At 31.3% G+C, this 26,721-nt stretch overlaps 1 protein-coding gene across 4 annotated transcripts in view; it reads left to right on the plus strand.

The window, feature by feature from the left end:
* Positions 1-745: 745 nt before the first annotated feature.
* Usp16-45 (ubiquitin specific protease 16/45) overlaps positions 746-26,721 on the plus strand; it is a 68,580-nt gene continuing 42,604 nt past the window's right edge. For 2 of the 4 annotated variants that reach the window (XM_076517272.1, XM_076517275.1), the window contains exons 1-7: positions 746-884; positions 7,560-7,704; positions 9,973-10,058; positions 11,879-12,090; positions 18,594-18,715; positions 22,499-22,683; positions 25,139-25,186. In XM_076517272.1, the coding sequence (XP_076373387.1) occupies positions 7,602-7,704; positions 9,973-10,058; positions 11,879-12,090; positions 18,594-18,715; positions 22,499-22,683; positions 25,139-25,186 (756 nt within the window). In that variant the 5' untranslated portion in view covers positions 746-884; positions 7,560-7,601. The remainder of the gene's footprint in view (positions 885-7,559; positions 7,705-9,972; positions 10,059-11,878; positions 12,091-18,593; positions 18,716-22,498; positions 22,684-25,138; positions 25,187-26,721) is intronic. The other 2 variants (XM_076517273.1, XM_076517274.1) reach the window with 2 other exon arrangements.

Raw genomic sequence — 26,721 nt, forward strand, 5'->3', positions numbered from 1 at the left:
TAACTTCAGCCCTAGAAATCAGCTCAAAATGTTCTGTTTGTCATATTTTTGTTTTGCCATGAATTATTAGAGTTAGAGTTTTGTTTATTTGTAGTTAAACACAAAACTGCGCGATGAGCTATTTGCGCTTCGCCCACCATGGGTATTGAATCTAGGATTTTAGTGTTGTAAGTACACAACCAAACCATTGCACCACTGGGGGGGGGGGCATGTTAGAATATTGCCCATTATATATATTATGCTATGCATGGTTTGTTTTGAATTTCACGCAAAGCTACATGAGGGCTATCTGAGCTAGCCGTCCCTAATTTAGCAGTGTAAGACTAGAGGGAAGACAGCTAGTCATCACCACCCATTGACAACTTTTGGGCCTACTATTTTACCAACGAATAGTGGGATTGACGTCACCTTATAACGCCTCCATGACTGAAATGGCGAGCATGTTTGGTGTGACGTAGATTCGAACTCGCGACCCTAGGATTACGAGCCGAGTGCCTCAACCACATGGTTCAGCATGGAATGGATTGTGAATTTATTTTTTTAATATTAATATATGAAATAGTATGGTGAAACTAAACTATAAATTTCAGTATCATATATTAAAATATTTATTCAATTTTGACATTAAAAGAAGAAACAGCTTTTACAGATTGCCGTAAAATAATTAATTTTTAATCACATTAATATAAACTAATTCCTGCTCTTGATAAACAGCGCCATAAGGATTGTAACTCAGTTTTAGTTGCGTGATGCCACTTGTTTATATCACTCATCGCGGCAGTGATTTGAATAGGAAGGTTGTGTAGAAACTTGTGAAGCAGAAAACTTGATTTGTAATTTTGTACCTTTTAAGTTATAAACAGAACGTTTCACAGCGGAACTAGGTAATCGTATACTTTGTGTAGTTTTTAAGGAAGTCTTTGCGATAAACATTTTAATACGAACATAGATATTGTTATCTTCGTAAGATAGTACATAGAATTGCTATAAATTTCTGGTTTAGAATTAGGCTTATATTTTAAACGTCATAATTGTCAGATATACAGAATATAATATTTGTGGTTACGTTTCACTAGGTTAGTCTGCTAGGTACAACAGCTACAAAGTGACCTAGTTGAAACGTTGTAACCATATATATATTGTACTCTGTATGCCAGACAGTAAACAAGTTTTAAGTTCTATGTAACGGGGTGTTTGAATTATTTAGGCTTAGCATTTATTGCTACCAATTTTTTTTAACCAAACGTTTTGTATTATCACTATGAAGTTTTAACATACTATCAGATGTAGTAATACTAGTATTTGCGTATTCACATTCTCGTATTCATGATGAATACAGCTTTTGGTGAGCGATAGAGATATGACAGCGTATCATCACCATTACTAGTAGTAGTAGTAGTTCATGTTTTTGTACTTTTACAACTACATTTAAAGACAACAGGAGAAAGTTGGAAAATGAGTAAACATTAGAGGTCTTAAATAGCGAAAATGGTAAAAAAATACACTACTGGATTTCACAGTAAAAATATTAGTAGACTTGCACTATAGTTTGAATTATGTAATTATTAATTAACAAAAAACAATAATCATACCTGTAAATTGACCTTTTGCACTACCCTGGTCTAATATCTGATTGAAGCAGTGCAAATAAAACTGCTGCACTTGGTAACCTTAGATGTTGAACAAAACTTGTTACAAGGCAAGATTAAAATGTAAACCAGTAAAAGTACTTCAGTTTAGAACCTGTACATGTGAATTTATGTTAATAAATGAAATGGAAACTGTCGATATCCAAATATTAGAAATAAATATGAACTAAATATTTACCTCATCTTGAGGTTGGACATACAGGAACCTTGCCCTTCCACAGTGCAAAGTATACATAGCAATTGAGATAAAGGAATAAACAAATAGCATGATAAAGGGGAAATTTTGTTCATTCTGCATATTCTATAACAAAAAAAAATTGCACACATCACCAAATAGAAAAGTGCAAGGAGCTATATTCATTTTATAGTTTGAATACTTATACAACTTTTTATTCGTGATGTTTAAAAACACGTAGGTCCAAGAAATCTTGATAAAACTGAAATAGAAACCCTTATAACCTTGATGCTTTCAAAAGGTGGACCTTTCTTCTTCAGGGGCAATCTGGATTCCCAAGATTGTTCCTGAAGAAGAAAGATTCATCTTTTGAAAGCATCAATGTTATAAGGGTTTCTATTTCAGTTTCATACAGCTTTTTATACTTTCTGACAAACTTCAGAATTTACAAAGCTCATTCAGAAATTCATTTCATGTTATATCGACAGCAACACAAGATACATATATATATATATACACTTGTTCCCTGCCTCATTTTAAGATGATTTAAAGAAAAGTATTTTATGTTGATGAACTTATACTTGCTCATATAAAATTGATTTTCTCCTCATCATAAATTCTTAGTTCATTGTTGAAATTTGGATGATAGCTTAAAGATGAGCTCTACATTATAGACTATTAATATGGTTACAGTCCTCACATTTCAAGACATTAGTTATGTAATGCTTAATGATATTGATTTAAAACATGAAATATCAGATAGTCTTCCATGGTCTATAATGCGAGAAAAAAAAAGTACAAAGATGCTACATGTCAACTTTCAAGCAGAAATTTATTGTTATAGACAATTATGTTAAGACCATGAAAATGCTGCTTTTGAGGATAGTGAAGTTAAAGTTCAGCCATACTTTTACAGACTGTTTTATCTGTGTATACGTCATATGTAAATGGAATGTCACTGCTGCATCATCAGTTTTCATGGATCTAAGTAACATTAGTGATGCAGTTTGCTACAGGAAGAATTCTTATGTTTGAATATAACTCTACTAGCTTTTATTATTGTTTTCCCCTTTGTCAAGATGGCAGTTGTGTTACCAGGTAACAATCATGTGACTGATGTCACACTGACCTCAGGAATTAAAGTAAAGGAGAGATTTCATATTTAATTGCTTCATGATTGGCAGTTCTACTCTTGTTATGATGTAAAGCAAACTATTCTCAAGACCATGTATTTTTCTTTCTTTTTTTGACGTGGTGGTTAAAATTATCCAGACACATGCATGTGTATATCAACTTAGAAATTGTGAAATAAGGACTACAAAGTTCGTTATATGGCTTTGTTTTTAAATTAAGTGGCTAGTAGGTATTTATTAATGGTTTTGTTTGTGTGTTTTCAGATAGAAAATGTTTATCCTGGATCTAAAGCTTTAACTTTTTTTTCCTGACCACATTATGACCACATTTGGTCTTTTAAACAAATAAGTTATAACAACTATCAACAAAATTATTCATGGTTTGGTGCTATAAAGAGGGCTTATGACATATTCAATAATATAAAACTGACCTTTAGTCTTGCCTGTCTTGGCTGTGTTTTAGTGGACTACTATTTTGTAATATTCAGTTGCATTTCAATTATTATACACTTTATATGTATATCAGTTATTACTATTTAGAAATAAATCATTAAACTTATTTTTCTAAGAAAAAAGAACAACCAAGAAATAAAGCAAACTTATATTTTCTAGCTATGACCTTTGAATTTGGTTGCTGCTGGACATAGGTTGCTAAACCTTTTAAAATTTCATACATGGAGGTTATCAAACAAATTGTTTTTTTAGGTTTTATGTATACAGTTGAATAACCAAAAATCATAAATAACAATACTGATAACATAGAATTCCAATATAATTTATTAAGCTTAGTAACTAAGATGTATTTAGATTTTTATAAAATGTTGAACCTCGAGCAGACTAAAGGTACAACCTACTTTCTTGAAATCTTGGTTTGAAAGATTGTGGTAGCTTTTTCACAGATTAAAATGGTTGATTAATTAAAAATTAAAGATTAAAAATCACTGGGGACATTCTAAGCTGTTTATGTCATACGTTGAAGTAAATGTGTGTGTATATGAGAGACCATTTTTGTAAATAGAAAGAGGTTAACTGAGCCACTGTATTTGGTTCAGTGCATAAGCCATATTTCAGTGAAATAAAAAGATATGAGGTTCTTATTTTATATTCTAACTTGTTAATATTGGTAATTTGAGTTCCTAATTTGTATAAAACGTCAGACAGTATTTTGACATCACAAAAATTAATTTTAAAAAGTGCTGCATTCAATATACCATGTGAGTCACTAAAATTGATATTTAAATGTTCTTTTAATATTTATTTTTAAAATATGAAATTAACTCATATAATATTAAAATTTGTATTGTAATCTACAATATGATTCCAAGCATAGTGACATAAATTCATCATATAGTTGTTTAATAAAAGTTTTAATGCCATTAAACAAATGCAGTGATGTGGAGTTTGACCCCTGACCTGTTGTGAAAGGGTTAGTTGATTAAATTGAATTATAAAGTTTGAAACATTGAAAACAAATCACTTAGTAAGAAATGAACTATTTTTTAACATTGTGAAGTTCATAGTTTGATCAAATTTTTATAATCATATTAGTGAGTGCACTTCATGAATTTTTCCATATGGCATTATACCTGTAAAAACTTTCTATAGTGATGAAAATGCTGAAAAACCATTGTATGATAAACATTATACTAAGTATGCACAATGTTTGGATAATCTATAAGTATAAAAATGTAAAATAAATAAATTATTTGTAATAAATATGTGCACATAGATACATGCAAAATAAAAAATGCTGAAAAAAACAATTATCAAATATTACAAGTAACTCTCAAATATCTGATCAATGTGAAATCATAGCTTGCATTATCAATTACCATTAAAGCTGATTGATTTCAGGTAATATATTCATGAGGCTCTGCACTGAACATTCTCTTTTTGTGTCTAGAGTCCATGCAGTAGGTTAATCCAGCACTGGATGATACACATGTAGTTATTATAGTATTTAGCAAGTTTGTGAATCCCCATCACACCAAAACATGCTCACCCTTTCATTTGTGGGGATATTATAATGTGATGGTCAATCCCACTATTCATTGATAAATGAGTAGCCCAAGAGTTGATGGTGGGTGGTGATGACTAGCTGCCTTCCCTCTGGTCTTACACTGCTCAATTAGGAATGGGAAGCACAGATAGCCCTTGTGTAGCTTTGAGCAAAATTCCAAAACAAATTTATTAAGTTTTGTTATTTTGGTTTTGAAATTTTAATATTCGTTTACCATAAGTATTGAGATAGATGAGATGTAGATTGGTTGTTTTTGTGTGGATGTGTTTGGTAATTCTCTTTATTTTTTACCATTTTGTATTCAGTTTATATATTTGCCTCTTTCTGGATTTAGAAAACTTTTATGTAGTGTATTCTGTCAACTATCTTTATCATGGAGCTTCCTTGTATCCTTGTACAGCATGTTTTTTGTTTATTGATGTTACTAAATCTTGCCTTTTATACAAAAAATGCTCTTGTTTCTGTACAAATTCCTCCTAAAACCTATATTCCTTCTTTTATTCTTTCCTTGTTATGTTTTGTATTTTACAGGTTTTATTTGTCACTCAAACTGTGTAATATCCCTATTTGTATAATACTTTCACTTATTATTTTTTTTAATGTAATTATATCAGGCTGCTGGTGTTACTTGTAAAGTGATATGTATGTTGCTGCTACCTATTTCTATCTCTGGTTTTGTTTTCTCTTCTGTGTATTTTCATGGTGAATCTGTATATCAGTAGTATATTTTTTCTCAGCTTTGGACTATTGTGTGTTTTTGTTATTTGCAAGATCTTTTGTTGTATCTGAACCTGAAGTTTTTCAGTTTTTGTTTGATTTTTTTTGCATGTTGGGCATTTTTGTATTTTGTTTGGTAAATTTTTGATTGACAAAATTTTACCATATTTTAATATTTGAGGAATCAGTGAAGATTGTTTTAATAGGCTTAGATTTTTTGTAATATAGTGTTTGTTATTTAGTATGTTTGAAAATTATCTATGCATGCAGTTTTTACTTTAATTTGTTTTTTTGTAGGTTTTTGATGGTATTTGAGTACACTCTCTTTGTTTATGAATATTTTGTATTTAGTTATTTGCCACTTTTAAATAGTTGAGATTATGATGTCTCTTGAAATGGTAAATGGATTGACCTAGAAAATTATCTCAAGTTGACTCAACCATTGTCTACATGTATCAGCATAAAGTTACCATCTTCTCCTTTGTCTTCAGGTCCATACAGTTATCTTAGGTTGAGAGTCACTTGTGATGTTCTCTCTCCCTTTCCAGAAGTTCTGTCTCTAAGTGGCACAAAAAGTGTGTTAGAAGTAGTAAATTGGTGGAATGTTGCATGTATGTGTGCAGTCATTCATGCTCTCATTAAATGCTTTTTATTTTTAGACTTAAATTTTGAAGTCATTTTTGAATACATAATATATTATTTCATAATTTTTTTTTTCTATAGATTTATGTTAGAGATGTACTAGATGTTGATTATTGGGCTTGAAGGTTTTCTGGAGAAAATAAAATTCTGGGTGATTTTCTGAGATTGAATAGAAATTATGTTAAAGCTGAAAATGTTTCAGTTACAAAATTATACAAACCCATTAACCCTGAGCACTTTAAAAAAGTGGATCTTTTTTCAGGACTTTTCCCAGTTTGTCCCAAATAAGAAAGGTCCACTTTACAAAAGTGCTTGGATTATATGATTTTTATCATTTTGTCTCAAGACTTCTTGAATCTACATGTTTTCCTGATGTTGTGAACATTTCAGTTACTATATCTAGAAGGTAAAAACTTAAATCTTATTGTAGCTTTTTCTTGTATATAGGATTAATCTCCAAAGTGTCAGATAAATTCTGATCTGAAGAAGTTTGTATTTTTAGTTTAATACATCTATTATGACAGATATGTTTACAAAGTGTTTTGATATAAACATTTGTATCTACAATTATCTGCCAGACACTACATTCTCTCTTTTCTTTTTTTATTCCATACCAGAAAAACTTCAAATATTATCAAATCATATACATGCTGCAAATGATGGTGTACTGTTCTGTAATGTTAAAATATCTGTGGTAAAAATGACTTCATTGCAAGGTAGAAATTTAATAGCAGTATGAAAAATATTTATAAAAACAGCAACTTCTTTGAAGGGTCATAGTTAATCATGTCTGAATAGAATATTTATTCTTCATCAGAATTGTATACAGAAAGCAGATAAAATATTCCTATGTGATAAAGTAGGTTATTGCTATTTTTAGAAACTGTAGTTTTCAGCATTCAAGTGTAAAAAGAAAAATGTGGTTTACTGGTTGACATACCTGTTAAATGCATATAGAAAACATAGGGCTCTGCAAGAGGAGTCAGATATGAATGCTGGCTTTTACTCATTTGTGGCCCCAAGAGTGCATGCCATGTTTGGTCAGCGAGCTTAAAGGTTTGCCTGTTGTAAAGGGCCACACAGATTTTTTTTTTGAATAATGGTTTAGATTAACTAATTAATTTAGTTATTTTATGTGAAATTGTTTCTTAGAATATGTTGATTATTGCAAAGTTTTTTAATGTATATAATGTGTTTTTTGTTGTTTTTTTTTTAAATTCTAGCTCAATCATTTGTTGGAAAGCCAGAACTCTTTTGCTATTGCCATGGTTAAAAAGAAGAGTGGAGCTAATTCTAAGCGTAAAGCCCAGCAATCACCAGGAGAAGCAAGTGAGACATCAGATGGTGAAATGCAGACAAGTCAAACAGGTATTTATATCTAATAATTCGTTCATTCCTTAAACTGAAAGCTTCAAAAGTGGTGCTCTGGCCTATGAATCTACAATTTATTTGAAGTGAAAACTGTGAGTCAGTGATTTTAATCTGTGATTACTAACAACCACGTTCCAAGTGGCACAAGATACAGGTTATTAAGGATACATTTGACAGTTATATCAATTAGTTGTAAGGCTCAAATCCAACCTGTTTTTTGCCATTTTATGATGTCTCTTTACAATTTGAATTTTAAATGGGCACCAGAGTTCTTGGGGGCTTTAAAGATAGAATTATTATTTTTATATTTTTTAAAGATATAAAAAGTGTGTGGGGGGGAGGGGGGTCGTATGGAACCCAAATCTGCAAATTTGTTCATTATAGAGAATTGGAATTTCCAAAATAATAGGAAAGTATATTTATAATCTGTGTGAAAACACTGATTAACCTAAAGATCTTACTACATCAGAATTTGACAACAATTACACAACTGTGGTATTGCTCTGGAAGCATTGCAAACTACTTGTGTGTGCGTGATGAGGCTAATTATGGTACTTGTGCAGTTACGAACTCTATTTTTCACATTTGATTTGTTGATTTCAATGCTAGTAAGTGTGTGTTTTTGTTTTGATTTTTTTAAAATCAGAATTATGGTAATAAAAATGGTTTATACATTGGATTACTATTACTGTCACACAAGGTAAGTTTTGTAAAACTACTGGAGAGAGGGTAATTGAGGAGTATATATTAGTGGCAGTACGCTATATTAAAAATTAAGAACAAAAGATGGTAATCTTAATCTATTTTTGTTGTTTCTTTACAAGGAAAAGCATAAAAAGATGTAGAATATATTTTTCAGCAGGTATTCTTGCACCTTCTATCATCCTTTAAATGGATGTTATCCAGAACCAGAAGAGTAGGAATAATGCAATCATTATGAATTTCTTTTTCTTTCCTAAGTATTTTGTTGTTTTAAACTGATTTATTGACATAAATTATTCTTGATTAAAATTGTAAAAAACATGTAATTTCTTCCCTTTTGTTGAGTTTAACTTTTTAAACCTAATATTGAACAGCTTAATTTTCATAACATTCAATTTAAGTCAATCTTATGGTTCAAAACACGAACCAGTGTTTGTGGGTTCCCTAAGTAAGTTATGCTGTTTTGTTTATATATTATTCCTTTCGTTAATAGTATTAGTTGTACCAGTTACTATAGTGAAATTATTTACTTTTATTTTATTTTAATTTGTAACATTTGTTTTACTTTTATTATAACAATAGTTTGCATAGTTAGCTCATCATTTGTATTTAGGGAAAGTCCAAATCTCTTGTTGTTATTTGGTTTATGGATAAAAATATCACTGGTGTTAAGGGTAACTGACAAACTACTGAAATAATGCATTCTAATATTTATAAACAGATAAATAAGAAAAATATATTTGAGTAACTATACTCATGGTTAGGCATCAGTATAATTGATTGTTAAAGGAGGTTGTTTATAAAGTTTGACTATTAAAGGATTATTTTAAGTAGAAGTGAAAATTAACTTTGGAAAATGTCTTGAGCATTTTTGCAGCAGTAGGTTATATAATGTAACTGTTGAAATGGGAAACATACGAAAGAAAGAAGAAACCTTAAAATATGTGGTTGAAACCTTCCAATTGCATGTAATTACCTGTTTTTCTGAAGCATGCAACTTTTATTTTTGCACATCACATAAAATGTGCAAGTCAAGGTGACTTGTGCTGACTTGGTTGCAAATTGTGTACAAACATGGAATATTTACAGACTTCAGAAGTTTGTTTTCAGAGTTGACTTGTAGATTATAAAGCAATGTTCAATGTTAATACTTTCAGTCAGTTGAATAACTTATAAGCCTTAGTTTTATAAATGTTAGACATGTTGTAACTAAGTATAGTAACTTTTTAAAACTTCTGTTAGTTTCTATATTTCTGAGAACTGAGATATTTTTTGACTGCTGTTGGATGACCCATTTGATCACAAAATGCAAACACCAAAAGAAATTACACTAAATAGTATAATTGTTAAACATTTTCTTTTGTAATTTCTTTTAAATAAACTGTTTGCCTAAAAACAAAACAAAGAAAAACAAGAAGTTCACTCAGTCAAATTTGAAACTTGGTTTACAGATGTTTAACAAATTATTTTTAAAACAAGAAACAAATTAGCTGCTTTAGTGTGTATGTTATGGTTTTTATTTTATGAAGTCATATTATAAAAATGTTTTGTTTTCTCTTATAGGAAAATGTCCTCATGTGTCCAAAGCTGTCAATTTTTCTGGAGTTAAGAAAGTACTAAAGGGAATTTTAAATATTGATGAATGTCAAGTAAGTAGGTGTACCAGTCTTCTAATTCCTTATGGAAATAGGCAGATTCTGTCAGTATGCTGGCTTGTTGGTCACTGTTCTGTTTTTGGCTTAAGTATATTCTTGTTGCTTGTGTTAGTTCATTGGCTTTAAGGTACAATTAGGAAAAGACTAGTTTTTATGTGATGGGTTTGTTACGGATTACAGTACATTGGCCATTTCAAGCAAAATTTAAAAATGACTCGTGTTGTTGCAGTTGGACTGTAGATAAACTTGTATTTGGACACTTTCCAGAAATTGTTTGTAGTATGAAAGAAAACAAACAAAACTATGTTTCTTGTGTTCTCTATAAATCTATAATTGTCTACTCAGATAAATACTGCTTGATAACCTGTTTTATTGATATTGATTGAAGGAAATTAAAAATCCAGAAAAAGATATTTTAAGGTAGCTGTTTAGCTGTAATGTACTTTAAATGCTAGCTTCTTAAACTTTATAGAGTGTAGGCATGTTTGTGAATGACTTGTAAAAACAAATTCTCTACTTGGCCTTCACATTGTATAAAGCCATTTACCAACAGGATCATTTGGGAGTGATATGTTCAAAGTATGTTTGGATGCTGATGGCTGTCTAGTTCCAACTGCTGGCAAAAGCAAATAGATGAAATCTGTCCATGTTTAGTTAAGAAATAAGAGAAATATGCTCATAGTAATTGCATTTGAAAGTGTCTTAGTACTTCCAGCATTATAGGTGAAGTCAGTAATGTTTCAATTAGTTACATTTTTGTACGTGTGAATTACTTGATGTTAAATAATACTATGTGATAAATTCCCATGTACATCATGATTGTAGAAGAAGTGTTTTGAAATTCAGTTTTTTCAGATGGTTTTTCTCATCTTTCTAAGATACATTTTCCTATTTTTAAGTTTTTCCATTCCATTTTCTTAGTTTATTATTTTTATTTCCTGCTTTTAATCACTCAGAAACCTTATTTCGACTTATGTTTTTCATTCTGTATGTTTTGCAGTTATTACTGCAGTATTTGAATATTAACTGACTCCACTTTCAGTAAGTCTGATTCTTGATCTGTTAGTTTCAGTGTTCTGCTGTTTAATGCATCTGAAGTAGTTTTTTTATCTCTTATTGTCAGGAATTGGTTAAATGTTGTCAGCATGTAAAAAACAGTTATCAGAGCTTAGAAGTAATGTTTATGTTCTAAATTTAATTTTAATAGTTTAGTGTATTTGTAGGTCAAGATAATAGTGTAGTTTATCAACATTAGTTTTTTGCATGTCTTCACAGTCATGACAACAGGTAGCCATTTCTTGTGCTTAATAGTTTATATTGCCATCTGTTACATTTGGGACTGTGATTTCAGAGATTAGACAGAGTCTAAGAACTTTTAAGTAAGAAACAGTTATAATTGTACGAGCAGTTGTTTCGAGGACAGTAATATTTTACACAGTACAAGTTTATTAGAATTTTCTTTTAAAACCAGTGTAATAATTCTGAACATTGTTTAATATTCATTGAGCATTATTTCTACACTTAGTATGATAGTGAATATTATTTAAATTTTGAAGATTATTTGAGTTTGTTTTTTTTCCCTTGAGCTTTGTTTTACAACTGTGTGTGTTTACAATTGATATTTTTCTTTCACTTTGTAGAAGTATATAAACAAAAGAATAATTTTCTAGATAAAGTATAATAATGTTTGGTTTTGTGCTAAAAACTTCAAAGCTGCTTTGTTAATTGATACACATGATTGTTTATTTTGTTTGTTGTGTAACATATGCAAAAGGGATTTTCGTGGGTTTGTTTTTTCATATCTTGATCTCTAGGTTTGTAAGACAGCAAAAAAAGATGTATCATCTAGCCAAGAAATCCCTTCACAAGATGATATACTTGAAGATCACTCAGTATGGATGTGTTTACAGTGTGGCCACTTGGGCTGTGGTCAGTTCTCTGAGAACAAGCATGCCCTACATCATTATCAGATTCCTCGCTCAGATTCACATTGTGTTGTTGTGAATACAACCACTTGGGGTAAATGGTAAGTCTACAGCCCTATCCCAGTTGTTTTTTAAGTTTAATTTCTTGTGTACAATGAGTTTGTTTGTGCATTCAGATAATTAAGGAGATTTTGTTCTTTAAAGCACTTAAGTTCATGACTGGAATATTTGACAAGTAGAAGAATATGGTTCATTACAAATAGTGGAGGAATTATGCCAGACTTCGAAAATATCTACAGAGAACTGAGTATGTTGTATTAAAATTATTTTGAATATGTGAATCAGCAAGTCATGAAAATCACAACCAATAGCAAATTGTGGAGAAGTGGAATATATCAAGATTACATTTTGACATTGTTTGGTTTTTCATAGGTAGTGTAATTCCACTCAAACATTTTTATACAGTCAGATTATAATTGTATATTTAGATCAAGAATTAGTATATCATAATGATACACCATATGTACATAATGATAATGGAAAACCTAGGAATATGGATCAACTTGAGATACCCATGGTTCAGGAAGTAACGTGTGGTGTCTTTTTAACAACTGAGAATTCATAGGATGTTTATTGCATAAGAGTATAACCAGACATGGTGGTATGGGTTGTAACAAAGCTTTGAAAGTGGTTTATTATAACATACCCAACCATTTGTAATAGAAGAAACTGGTGTAGCCACAAACATTGCAATATTCATTGTAATGGTAAATCATCTGATAGAGCCTACTCTGAAAATTAATAAGATAACAAATATGTCATAGTTGGGGATAGTGTAAGCACATTAATACAGCCAGCTGTCAAGTTTGATAAGTTTTCAACTACATCAAGCTGAACAGCTTTATTTTATTTTTAACACAATGTTTATCTAGTAAACAGTTAACTCTCACAATGGGCATGGTTGATCCAACCTAAAAATTCACCCCAAATTGGCATTTAATGTTTTCATACTATAACTTCTAATATGTTTTGTGTATCTCCTAAAATTACCTAAAATTACCTAAAAGCTATCATTAAGAGTCATTTGTAGATAAAAGTCAGGATTTGTAATGAAATATTTTCACTAAAAATTTCTCCATAAACATATGGAATTAAAGTGTTCACTGCTTCTAGTGCAAACTCATTTTCATACCTTTTTTTCATCTCTAAAACCTCTTAAATAAATGCCAAATGTTTTTTACTGTAAAAATAGAACTTCATGTTGTATGTTATTTTCTCTACCATAATTCTTAATTTCTTGGCACTTACTTTTTGCTGGTGACTGCCAGTGAAATATAACCATATTTTTTTAAACTACTGCACTAAATAATTTTCTGTTTAATAAAATAACACTATGTAACACAAATTTTATTCCTAGATAGTATGCGTTATTTCTTAGTTGTTTATGTTGTAAAAGTACAGAAAATGGCCATTATTCCCTTCAAACTTTGCTTTTGTGACCTGAATAATGAAATTTAGAAATTAACCTATTTTCTATATAAAAACAGGCAAATTTGTACATTTTCATTTACATAACATCAGAATAAAACAACATATGAATCAAGATTTACATGTATTTATACTAAAGTTATACAAAAATGTTTAGAAGTGAATAGTTTTTCGAGATTTTTGACTGTAATGTAAATTACTTTCTCGTATTAGCCCCCAAATATAGTCTCCCATGTTTTCATTATACGCTTTTAGGTAGTGGCATTCAAAGTCCAGTAAATCTCGTTGGAAGTGCTCGCCTTGCTCCTCTGAGTATGCTCCCATGTTCTCCTTGAATTTATCAAGATGAGCATCAAGAATATGGACTTTCAGGGACATCCTGCAGCCCATTTTGCTGTAGTTCTTCACCAGAGCTTCAACATATAATTTTCAGCCTTGTGGTTGCCTAAGAAGCCCCAAACCACTGTGACAAAGCTGCCCCAAGCTTTTTTTTTCCTCCCTACTTAGCTTCTTGGAGAATTCTGTGCACTCCAGGATCTTCTTTATTTATGGTCTAACAATGACACCAGGCTTAACCTTTGCCTCAAACAGCTTATAGAAGAAATCTCAAAGGTACTTGAGGCTGCAGACTCCTTATCAAGAGCTGTGACAGATTGTTTCATAAGACCCAATTTTATGTGCAATGGCAGGAACACCTTCCAGAGGTCCACTAGTGGCTCACACTTGACATTGTGCTTCCCCACAGAGAACTTGCTCCATTGTGGCCAGTTCTATCTGTTGTAGTGCACTGCAGTGTCCCTGCTGTCTTGAAGGCAAAAAACTGTTTTGAAGTCTCCAATAACCTCCCAGCCATATTCATCACACTTCAAGGCTCCTAGCAAGGTCTTGATGCTGTTGTATTCCTCTTTGAGCCAGGGGAAAAGACGAATACTTATTTCTGTTAGGAAGCAGCACAGCTTTGAGGTTTGTTGATGAGCTATCAATGGAAAGGTGCCACTCGTTCAGGTTACAAGCAATTCCAGTTGCCTTGCACAGACCAGATACATTGTGGCAGAAGCAGAGCCCATCTTGACAAGTGAAGAAGCTTGGAAAATGTTGGTGATGCTTCCCCTGACTTGTGACTTGTGCACTTTCATCTACCAAATCCCACTGCTTGAGCCTAGATGTCAAAGCTTGGCATTCAACTTTGTTACACCAAGATCTCTGATCAAGTCATTGATGTCTGGTTGGGGTAGTATGGGTTTTTCTCACCAGCTGCACCTCTGAAATTGTAATTTGGATCTTCAATATCTACCTTCTCTTTTACGACATTCTACATAGTTCTTGAAAATTTTTGTAAGTTCGAGAAAATTCTCTATCAGCTACTCAGCACTGAATCTACCTGGAATGTTTTGGAAAATGGGTAAATTTGAAAATTTCATTACCCAGGTCACAAAAGCAAAGTTTGAAGAGAAAAATAGGTCTTTTCCATATACTTTAGGCATAAGCAATAGAGAAATAACACTTTCTGCTCAGGAAAAAGAAAAAGTAAAAATTTTGTTACATAGTGTCATGTGCCAGAAAACACAGAAAAATAACATACAGTAAGCAGACAATGTCCTATAACTATTGCAGTTTTACTGTTTTTTTACATATGTGACAAGTCATTAAAAATTCAGCTAAGCTTGTCAGTGTGTTTCCTGTGGGAATAAAATTTAAATTGAAGGTGAAATAGACAATTCTCTGTATAAAAAGCAATGAAAAGCAATGAACTATAATACATAATTTGATGGAATAAATGTATTGGCATTGTATTGGTTTTAAGTAATACAGTATTAAATATAATAAAGAACTGTTGGTAATTCGTGAAAGAGAGAATGTTGAGAGATGGGCATAGCAAAAAGATTGCTTTCTAGTTTGTGGCTCTGTAAGCAAATAAGATTGAAAAATACAAAAATTTTGCTTTGCCTGAGGGATGACTATTATAATCAGTAATTTACTTTAAGAAAGCAAATATCCTTCACATAGCATTGTCTGGGGTTTGGCTTTTTTTATCAGAAAACATTTTCATACTATGCTTTTTGCATGATAATATATTGAAATAGGTACAAAGACATATTCAGGCACATACTGTATAAAATTACCACTGTGATTAATTTGCATGTTATAAAATGAAAGTTGGTCAAAGCAGTAACAAGTATGCTGTAAGTAGGATGTATGTTAGTGACTTGTCAATAGTCATTTCACTTGATACTAATCAACACAGTTGATTCTAATAGGTAATTGAGTTAATCTTGCAGCTATACTTGATGACAATGGTAGGATTAGAGGTACTGGCATAACTTTTAGCAGAGTGTGAGTTCTCTTTAGCTAAGACAGTTTAATTTTTCTAACAGGGTAATTCACTGCAATATGTATATGTAGACACACTCTACACACAATTTAGGAACAATTAGGCAAATGTTAGTCCATTTAGGTCACCCTCCACATCATTAAACTAAATTGAATTAACACTCGGGGCTAGCCCTCATCATTCAAATATTTACCAAGTTTCCCTTGACTCTTCATTATGAGCTCAGTTCCAGAGACAGACCTTGTAACCATTTTGAGCTTGTTATAGCTTTCAAACTGTAACTTTTGATATAGTTGAAAGTTTCCAGATTATTAGTACATATTACAAGTCTTTAGTAAACAAAATATCATATTTTTATTTTAAATGTTAAGATTTTTTTAAGCAGTTATTTGCTTGCACTTTTTATTTTTCAAATGTTGACTATCCTATATGCAAAGTACTTTGATTTCAAGATTAAAAATACTTATATGCATCATAAAATTGTCAAATTTCACATACAAAATCTTTAACTTCTAGATAATTATCAAACTTTTAAAAAAAATTATTTTGCAATTTTATACATCTGTGTGTGTCTGTCATAAATTTTATTGATCTTTCAGCCATATCTAACTGACATTACAATTTGCAATGACATGGTGTACATGCTGTAAAGTTGTCATACCCAAAAGTATAAAACTGGCCTTTACAAAATGACCTGTTTCGGCATTGTTCTATTTTGTAAAATAGTGGCATTTCAGTTATATTACAAATGCATGTATATTTATTATTACTTACAAATAAGTTCTTAAATTTCAGGTATTTTTCTTAAAATGTAGAACAGTAAATGAAATATAGAAAACGATTTCTACTGTCCATGATTGTAAAGAAGTTTGCACTTGCTTGACATACCTTGCATGCTAAGTCTTGCTGAATTTCAAATGTGGAGAACATAAAATAACTTTTAGTTTTATGCATATATATTGAAATAACAAAAAATATGAAAAGTTACTCTATTAGTATCCCATAATTCCATTATAATTTACCAGGCTTACTAACTGAACTGTATTTGGGTTGAAAACATGTTTTTGAACAACATTTTCACTTAACCCTTCTTTGTGATTGGTTATAAACACATAATAGACCAAAGCAAGTGTATTTGAGCAAATAGAAAATATAGAAGGGTCTTATTTTACATACTGACTTGTTTATATCAGCAATTTAAGATTCTAGTTCTTGAGAAACCATGGACTTTGTATTTGGGCATCACAAACATCTAATTTGAACTAGAGCTGTATTCAGCATACCACAGTATACACAAAAATTGTTACTTATGATTATTTTTCGTATATATATTTTTTAATTAACTAATGTATAATACTAAAATTGGAATTATACACTTTGATGATAAACCTATTGACACACATTCATAAAATAGTGCAATAAAATTTTTAAAGTCTACAAATGAGTTAACATGCCCTTTGAGCCCTGACCATAGAAACATAGTAAAATTGTAAAGTATATAGCATTAACAGATCTGAAGTTATGAGTTAAAATCCACCATAAGAATATCAGTTGTCAAATTTTGAGAAAAACGTTTGAAAATTGAGTGCAAAATTGTAACTTGAAGGGTATTTGTCTAGTTGAAAAAACATCACTTTCTGCAGATGGTGAAATTTACACACTTGAGGATTCCATATATGCAAATCACAATTTTAATACAAGGGAAATGGAAAATTTTTTAAAACTATTGCCTTGCAAAATTGAGAACCTAAAACTTATTAATATTTGTATTGTTAGCTACATTTTGATGCTGAGTTTATTTGTATATCCTGATAATAAATTACTCTAAATTTTGAATAACTAGGTAAAACCTTATGATATGCACAGAAAAATATGTCTGTAGTGAGAGGATTAACAGTATTATTGTTAGTAGAAAACATATTTCTGCTGTATCTTGTTCTATCTTCTACTGGTATAAAACACAACAATCTCATGAAAATCAACTCATTAACTTGTCAAACTGTCAGCAAGTAATGCATGGCTGTTATGGTCAACTATTTTAAAACTTGTCATGGACATCAGTATATTAACATGTACGTGTAGAAACAGTTAATTATATTTGACAAGGAAATGGTCACTAATTTTTCAACCATGAAGAGATAATTTATCATATACTGTCTGAATCAGCATCTTAGGGGTAAGTAGAGATCTAATAATGAAGCATTTAAATGTGGAGCTGATATTTGTGACAAATTCAACATCTTTGTGGGCATGCAAGAATAATGGCATGTTGGAATAGATAATAATGGAACACTAGTGTATTGAATGTTTGGTTTTACTTAACTTAGTTATAACCTAAAACATTAGCCTTAGAGTGATTCTAATTAAGAACTTAGCACACAAGATCATATATAAAAGTTGTACTGATTTTCACAAGACCCAAAACCCAAGCGTTTTTGAATAGTTCACTGTTCTTCATCTGTTATTCTTTTGGAGAAGAAGATTGGGCTATTCAAATGCCCTGAAGTGAAACGTTGTTCACTCCTTTCCGTAAAATATTTTCTCAACCCAAACAAGCCATTTTTTACATGTATATTTTTCTCTACAAGTGGGTTTTCTCAACATCACTGATTTCTCATGAATATTTTATAACCTGAAGTGCTTGACCTTCTTTGTGACTAAGTGCAGCACTTTTGATCTGTATGAAAGTGAGAAAAAGTCTAGTGTGATATTGTTACTTGCTTAATAACTGTTAATTAAAATATTGATGTATATATTTATAGTTTGAAATTTGACTTCTTAAAGGTGTTATGAGTGTGATGATGAAGTGGAAGCTAACACTGTCCGTCGATTAGAGGATTGTGTGGACTTTATAAGAAAGCATGTTGGTCTGAGCAAAATAAAGCCCACGCCTTCTGTATCTTCAGGTATTTCATTGTTTTTATATAAATGGAGAACTTTGTTGTAATTGTAGTTGGTTCATACTTTTTAATAGTTTATTTTTAATTGAGCTTTATTACAATGTTAAGGATATGGTTTAGGCCATTTCCCAAGAATGGGACAAAAGGCCATCTGAAGGGGATCACCTGTTTTAACCACTTGCACTATTATGCAGTAGTATGTTGTCTTTTAGTCAACCAGCAGTTACTGAGATTTAGTAAAACGTGTGTGCCAAGAACCACAAAAAGAATTATACACTCTAAAGGTTTCAACATGGTGTGACATATTAACTTCAAAAGCAATAAATAAAAATATTTGTACTCTCAGCTTTGGTTTTCTGTTGAAACAGAACATATTTGGGGATTCTGCAAAAGTGCATCTAATGTAAATGGTTAAATGGGGTAGAATTGATTGCCCCTTTTTCACTGGGGGTTGTCAGAAATGGTCATTCTAATTTTTGATAAAGGATTTCATAACCTTTTTTAATTTGTGGTCTACTAGAGCAAGAACTTGATAGTTTTGTTGGTCTATTTAATTTTTACCATTCCATAGTGCTAGGTCAGACCACTGAACATTAGTGGTAAACTAACATATGCAAACAGATGTTTTACACTCAGTATTCTACACAAATTTATTTCTTTTTTAAGACTTTGTGAAAATAAAAAATATTTTTCACATTAATCATGGCAGAAAACAGTAACTTATGAATTGAATGAGTGTTACAGTTGTTGCTGTTGAACACTTTCCTAACATTCATTTATTGTTTCTTCAACAGAGGACACTACATTAACTATTCAAAGAAAGTTGCTTTACCAATACATTATTGGTGGCTAAGTGTGAAATAAGACTGCAAGTAAAATTAAAGTTATCACAAGTGAAAACATTGTCAAAGTTGGCATGTTCCTAAGTTTTTTAAATGTTTTACGAGAATCCTTTGGTCACTATTGTGGGAACTTTTGTAGTTATTTCTTCAGAACCATGAGTTATTTCTTATGTCACTTTATTTTATTTACTTTACTTAATTGTAGGTAGACAAGGATATTATTATATTCAACCTTTTGTGATGTAAGAGGTTGACAATGGGTGCTACAAGAAGCTTGCTTTACCTCTACTCAGCAATTCAAAATTAGTGGCATTTACAAAGACGAATAGCGTTTGATAGCAGTATTCCAATTACATGGGTAGTTGGTATAATCAAAAACTAATTTGGATTACCGTGTTTACTCGCTTATAAGACGGGGATTTTTCCTCGAGATTTTGGGCTCAAATTGGGGGGCCCGTCTTATAGGCGAGGTCTACAGACATAGAAAATAAATTTAGTTCACTCAGTTTATCAGATCGTTCCTCAAATGCGAATTTCAATTCCATTGACGGCAGTGAGGATGATGAACTTTTCAGTGAGTTTATCGGCGGCAGAGATGACGTAGAGCAGGAGGAGAACACAGAGGAATGTGACCTCTACGATGATGGATTGTCCGAGGAGCAGTTTTATGAACTGTTTGGAGATAGCGACAACGAATAATTTGAAGGCTTTTCAATTTCATAACTTGCATACTGATTTGCTGTGTTCTATTAAAGTGCAGTTTGCATAAACTCTTTTAATACTTTGAAGAAATGTGGTTTAAAAGTTAGCATAAACGTACTTTGATACTGAAATATGTTGTGATAAGTTTTGTGCATTAGATTGTTCTTTGTTATGTGTTTTAAATATGAATATTTATCATACAGTAAATAAAATAGTTGATGAAATTCCATTAAACGCTTGAACACCGAGTTTGGATTTATTCATTTATTTTCACTTTTCTATCTCTTCTATTTTTCTCCTTCTAATCTGAAATCGAATATCGATACCTGAAACCCAAAATTAGGTTTCTATTAATTTCCATTTTTTTCACTTTTCTCTCGTTACCTGCTTTCCTTCCTTCGTCTTATAAACGAGTCTAAACAGAATATCGACAATCTCTCAGGTGAAGTTTGGACCCATCTTATAAGCGAATCGTCTTATAAACGAATAAAAACGGTAGTTGATTATTTTTATGAATATAAATATCATCAAATTTCAACTAATCATTGAGTTTACTTTAAACAATATAATTACTGCTTAGAAGTATGTGAATAGTGAGATTGACTATCACACTTTATTGCACTCATTTCAGAAAGGGCAGGTATTTGTGTGTTTTTTCTCATAGCAAACCTACATTGGGCCATTTGTGTCCACTGAGGGGAATCGAACCCCTGATTTTACCATTGTTAATCTATAGACTTATTGCTGGCCCATGGGGCATTTGAACTCACAACCTGCACACAAGAAAAGGTGGGTATCAATAAATGTGAAATAAATTTAATAAAAATAAAATAAATCAGTAAAATAAATGTCATTTTTATTAGCCATTAAAAAAAGTTTGAAATGTCATGCAGGTAGATTATCTGAAGGATTGTCATCTTGAAACATGTATGGTGTAAAGACTCGAAGTTTAGAAGGGAACTCTATCAGAAACGGTTTCTGAGAGGCAAAAAATAAGCCCAGCTTTCAGATGCTCTATTTATGACTGTTAGTTTTACAAGTTGCTTTTCAACTGATTCAACTAGAAATAAACAAGAAATCTTTACAAAGACCACAAATTTGCAAATGTTTCTTACATTCACAAGTTTTATCTACACAGCTAGGAAGTACTCCCCATATAAAAAACTGATTGGGGTGATAAAAAATCCAGTTGTTACTTTTTAAATAACAAATGTTAATAATGTGGATAAATCTAAACATCTATTTAATATCGATGTTTCAGTTATAAGTTATTTTGTAGATGATGTGAAAAGAAATATCAGACAATTTAAAACAATTTGTCTTCATAAGAAAACATGAGATTACAGGCTAGAAGGCCAGATGGTTACAGCACTCATCTTGCAATCTATGGGTCACAGGTTCAAATCCATGTCCTACCAAACATGCTTGCTCCACCAGCTATGAGGGCATTATAATGTGACAATCAGTCCTATTATTCATTGATAAGAGTAGCCCAAGAGTTGGCATGGTGATGACTAAAGACTGTGTGTATTGTAAGTACATTTTAATAAATGAAGATTTAACCAGTACCAATTAGTTAAATTGGGAATGTTTCACTACTGTCTTTTGATCAATGGTACTTGAATATTTTAACAGCAAAAACAGGCAAGTGATCACTAAGTTAAAAGAATGATTATTACTGGGCTTGATTGCCTTTCAGTAAGTACCACTGTGAGTGTAACCCTAAACATTTATGCACCCAATCCACCTCTGGCACATTTAACAGTAAGGGGCTGTTATTTAACTTTTTAATTGATAAAACAGAGGTATTTTAAATCCTTACCTCAGCTGGCCCTTCAGCATGGTTGGTAGATCAACTCTGGATTTATTATTTATCTTGTAAAGAATCATACCACTGAAGTATATATACAGACTAATCACCATTTCCTAGATATGTCCAGTTATTTTGAAGTTTTACAAACCTATGGATGAGTTGTCTTGCATTCTGAACAGTAGTTGTTTCCAGTCTTAATTTATGCTTGTCTTATATTTTGACAGAAATACACTGAACTTTGAAATTATTTTTTGTATTCATGACAGGAGTGTTTGGAAATTAGCTTAGAAACATTAGTAGAACATCAACAGTCCCCACCAAAGTTGTTAAAAAGGGCCTTATATTTATCCCTATGTTTTAAAAAAGAATTGGAAAAAGGTTTATTTTTGTTAAACTTTTTATTAATGGATAGAATTCTTTTATGTTCATAAGAGCTGTATGAATCAATATACTCACCAGGAGGTTTTTGTGGTAAAGGTCAAACTGACCCGTCATCTTCAACTGTCCTCTCCAATAAAGAAGGGGAAAAGACGAATGTTAAGGATTCTGGAAAACCTTCCAAAAATAATGAATCCTCTTTGGTCAAATCAACCAATGGCTTGCCACCAGCACCCAAGGTAGGCAACATTCCTGTTAATAATTTTGGAATTTAATTGCTTTTTCTTATTTTTTTAAGTACTAATTTGCTAATATGCTGGTATCAATACTTTTTTTTTTATATTGTGTCCCTGATGGAGGGCTTTTAAGAGAACTTCAAGAGACAAAGCCAGTATACACGACTATGTGATAACTAGATATCATACACTAAATATCTATCTACTGTAATGTACAGGGTATACCAGAAGTCTAGACCTATGGGAAAGATAGATGTTCCTGAAGATAAACACACTTTTTAATATCAGTTGTACATACTTCAGGAAAGAAAACACCCAAATGGCACAGTATATCAAGAATTGATGTGTATAGCTGTTAATGGCATGCAATTTAAATAAGTAAATTAAGAATGTTTTTTTTTTTCCTGTGGGTCCAGACATCTGAGACACCCTATATATGAGCACATCTTTATTTGTACACTATTTCAAAATTTTAGTATAGGTCTTTGTGTGTGGTTGCAGTTTGAGACAAATCTAGTAAAGAACATCTCCCTCATTTGTAGACTTAATCCATGGCCTTCACATTAGGCCTGCATTCTTTATATTTTATTTACTGGGTTGCTTGCTGCATTGGTTATGTCTTTCCTACAGCTTATGAAAATGTGCTTGGTAAACAGTTTTCTTTCATATAACATGAAAGCATGATCAGTTACTGTTCAATGAAGTTAAGTCCACCATGTCTTCTGCAGTGTAAGGTTTGTTGTAACTGATGTGAGAGCAAAGGAATTTCTATCTGAATCTTGGTTCACATATTAAAAGATTTGAGTGTCCATAGTAAACCCGAAAGCCCCATATAGTCTGTTATTGCTATCAATAGTTCATTTAAACTCTAAGGCATTTTGCTGAAAGGTGAACGTTGTTATAAGTTATTTATTCCTGCTTTGGCATGGCATTTCATTGTATGATCCATTGTTATGTATTTGACTGCATGCATAAGAGTATGGTGACAGTGTGAGAAGACATGCATCAACAGGTTTTAACACTTATAAACTTTGGCCACTTCAAATTTTCATCAGAGTTCAAAATGAACAACTTGAGATGCTTAACCTGTCTAAGGCCAGGTATGGCCAGGTGGGTTAAGGCATTCGACTCATAATCTGAAGGTCTCAGGTTCAAATCCCCATCACACCAGACATGCTCACCCTTTCAGTCATGGGGGTGTTATAATGTGATAGTCAATCTCATTATTTGTTGGTAAAAGAATAGCCCAAGAGTTGGCAGTGGGTGGTGATGACTAGCTGTCTTCCCTCTAGTCTTACATTGCTAAGTTAGGGATGGCTAGTGCAGGTAGCCCTTGAATAGCTTTGTATAAAATTCAAAACAAACCAAACAAATGTAACCTGTTTTGTTTTTTTTAAGGGTGGAGGATTTACAATAAACAACTCTACATTTGACACATTTTCTCTACAGGGTTCACAAATGGCTTGTGATATTTGATTACCATATCTATATGAGATTTATAGGACTGCAATTCTTTAAGTACATGTCTGTGACTTGTTGGCAATAAATGTCAATAATAAACAAACACACAGTCCGCATATTTTATATTATGTATTAAAACAAGTCAAATATATACACACACATGTTGGTTACATAGTTAATTACCACAGTTGAATCCAAAGTTCTTTTTTATTAAAGGTCCACACAGACTAGTTCAATTATATTAGCTGTAGAACCCAATTGACAAAACAAATCATTATTATTCTCTACTCTGTTACCACAATACATCAGTGATAAATTTATTTGTTTCCTTCTTGGATACTCGTGGTGTATACAGAGCTTTACATAATTGTCTTTTACAACAAAAGTCCACATAGACTGCTTCAATTACTTTAGAACCTGTATTGACAAGACAAACTATTAATTCTCTCCTCTGTTATTGCAGTAGAATCTGCATTTATTACCCAATAAAAGCTGCCATGACACACCTTCCTATAGCTAATCTTAAAATCACTCAGTTTATCTAACTAACTTTGTCTTACTTGCACTAATCTGTATATTCATTTCCTGACTGAGGCCTAGAACTTCCTACACACTACAAGGCATTATGATGTTTTGTGACTCAATGAAACAACAAGAAAAACTTAAAAGGTTCAAGTAATGTTACATCAGTTTACAACACTTGAACTACACAACAGATGATTTGTAAAAATTTACATACACAAATATTATTACTTCTAAAAATACTCAATTTAACACTTATTCTTTATAACTATCTAAATTGTAACCTAATATTAAATTTAAGTAAAATAGTCCTGCATATCTAACAGTCTGGTTTCAGAGCTCCTGAAAGTTGTCTTAACTATAACATTAGTTACGTTTTTTGATAAAAAATACTTTCTTTTATATTTGTTACACATTACTTGTATTAAAGAAATAGAAAATTTATTTATGATAAATAGAATTTATATTCTTCTAGGGTCTCCAGAACTTGGGAAACACCTGTTTTTTCAATGCAGTAATGCAGGTTTGTTAAATTTGCACCATAAAATATTTTTTTTTATTTCTCTTTTTATCTCTATATATTCAGTGATAACATATAATAACAAACATTCCATTTAACTGTGACTCAGGTCTGGTTTGCATCCAGGTCCATAACCATCAAAAAACCACAAGAGTAGTCATATTATAATTTTTGATAATGTATGTATACCTCTACACAATTTTGCAGATTATCAGTAAATGTTACAAGGTTTTTTATACAGAATCAAGGTTTTTTCAATTACATATTAAATTTTTTATCTAAAAATTTGCTCATGAATATTTTCTTTTGGGATGTTGACTATCCAACATGGAAAGTAAATTTGATTTTAAGATTAAAAATATTTTTCATCTAAAGATTGTCAAAATTCATTTGTGTAATCTGTGTCCTCTTAAATAACTATAAACATTTTTCTTAAATGTAATTTTTTGTAACTTAACTCTGTGTGTGAGGTTCATGGATTTGATTGACTTGTAACCACCATAAAAACAATGAGGAAACCTAAATTACCCTAGCATGATGATGAGAAACCCACTTGAAGTAAAAAGGTGTCTCAGGATGGCTGGTGTGGTTATTAATACTTTTACTAATAAAGCAGAGAACAATGTTTTGACCTTCTAAAGTCATCTTCAGTTTAAGAAAGAGTTTGCAACTGACCATTGCTGGGCACATGTCTTACAGATGAGAGTGTAAATGGGTACAGGATTGTAAAGGGCATTGCAGTTAGATGTGAGATTATTAATTAGTATAGCTATAAAAGTTTCTTTACATTGGTTCAATGCTAGTTTGAGTTGTTACATAAGTAAGGCTTCTTTGATTTTGCATTTGTTTATATTTGTTTTCTTACTGGGTGTTTTCTATGGTTATGCTGTGTTTATTTGATTTGCAGTGTGAAGGTTTTTGTTCTTTGAATTTGGTTTCCACTTTTCTGCTTGTTTCTCCAATATAGAAGTTGTGGCAGTTGTTGCATTGTATTTTATAAATAGTGTTAGTGTTGTGTTTTTCAGTGTAGTTTTTAAATAGTATGGACTTTTTTGTATCTGGTTTTAAAATAAATTTGGTGTTTACTGGAATGTTGTGTTTCGTTACAAGTTTTATTCAAAGGTTGGGTATTTTTTGTTGATATCTTGAATGTATGGTATGCAGCAGTGGAATATTTTGTAGTTTGTTGTATCTTGGGATTTATTATTGTTTGTTTGTTGTTATCTAGGTGTGGGTATATAATTTTTTCAAGTTTTTAGAAGAAATTTATTGGTGTTGATGAAGTTTCCTAGAATATAATCACATTTTGGTTATGATACACCATTATGATAAATTGCTATACAAATACCAGACTACATAACTAAACTGTGGGTCCAAAAAAAGTATTGTTTTTTATCATTATATTGCCTTTACTCCATTTTTTAAACTTTCAACAAAAAAGGTGACTTTTCTTGTGTTAACTCTTTATAAAAATTGGCAGAATTATGCAATTCAAAACGAGTGTTTTTCCTTGGTTATAAACATTTGATTGAGAAAAG

The sequence above is a fragment of the Tachypleus tridentatus genome, chromosome 8 (genome assembly GCF_004210375.1).
Source record: "Tachypleus tridentatus isolate NWPU-2018 chromosome 8, ASM421037v1, whole genome shotgun sequence".
Taxonomy (NCBI): domain Eukaryota; kingdom Metazoa; phylum Arthropoda; class Merostomata; order Xiphosura; family Limulidae; genus Tachypleus; species Tachypleus tridentatus.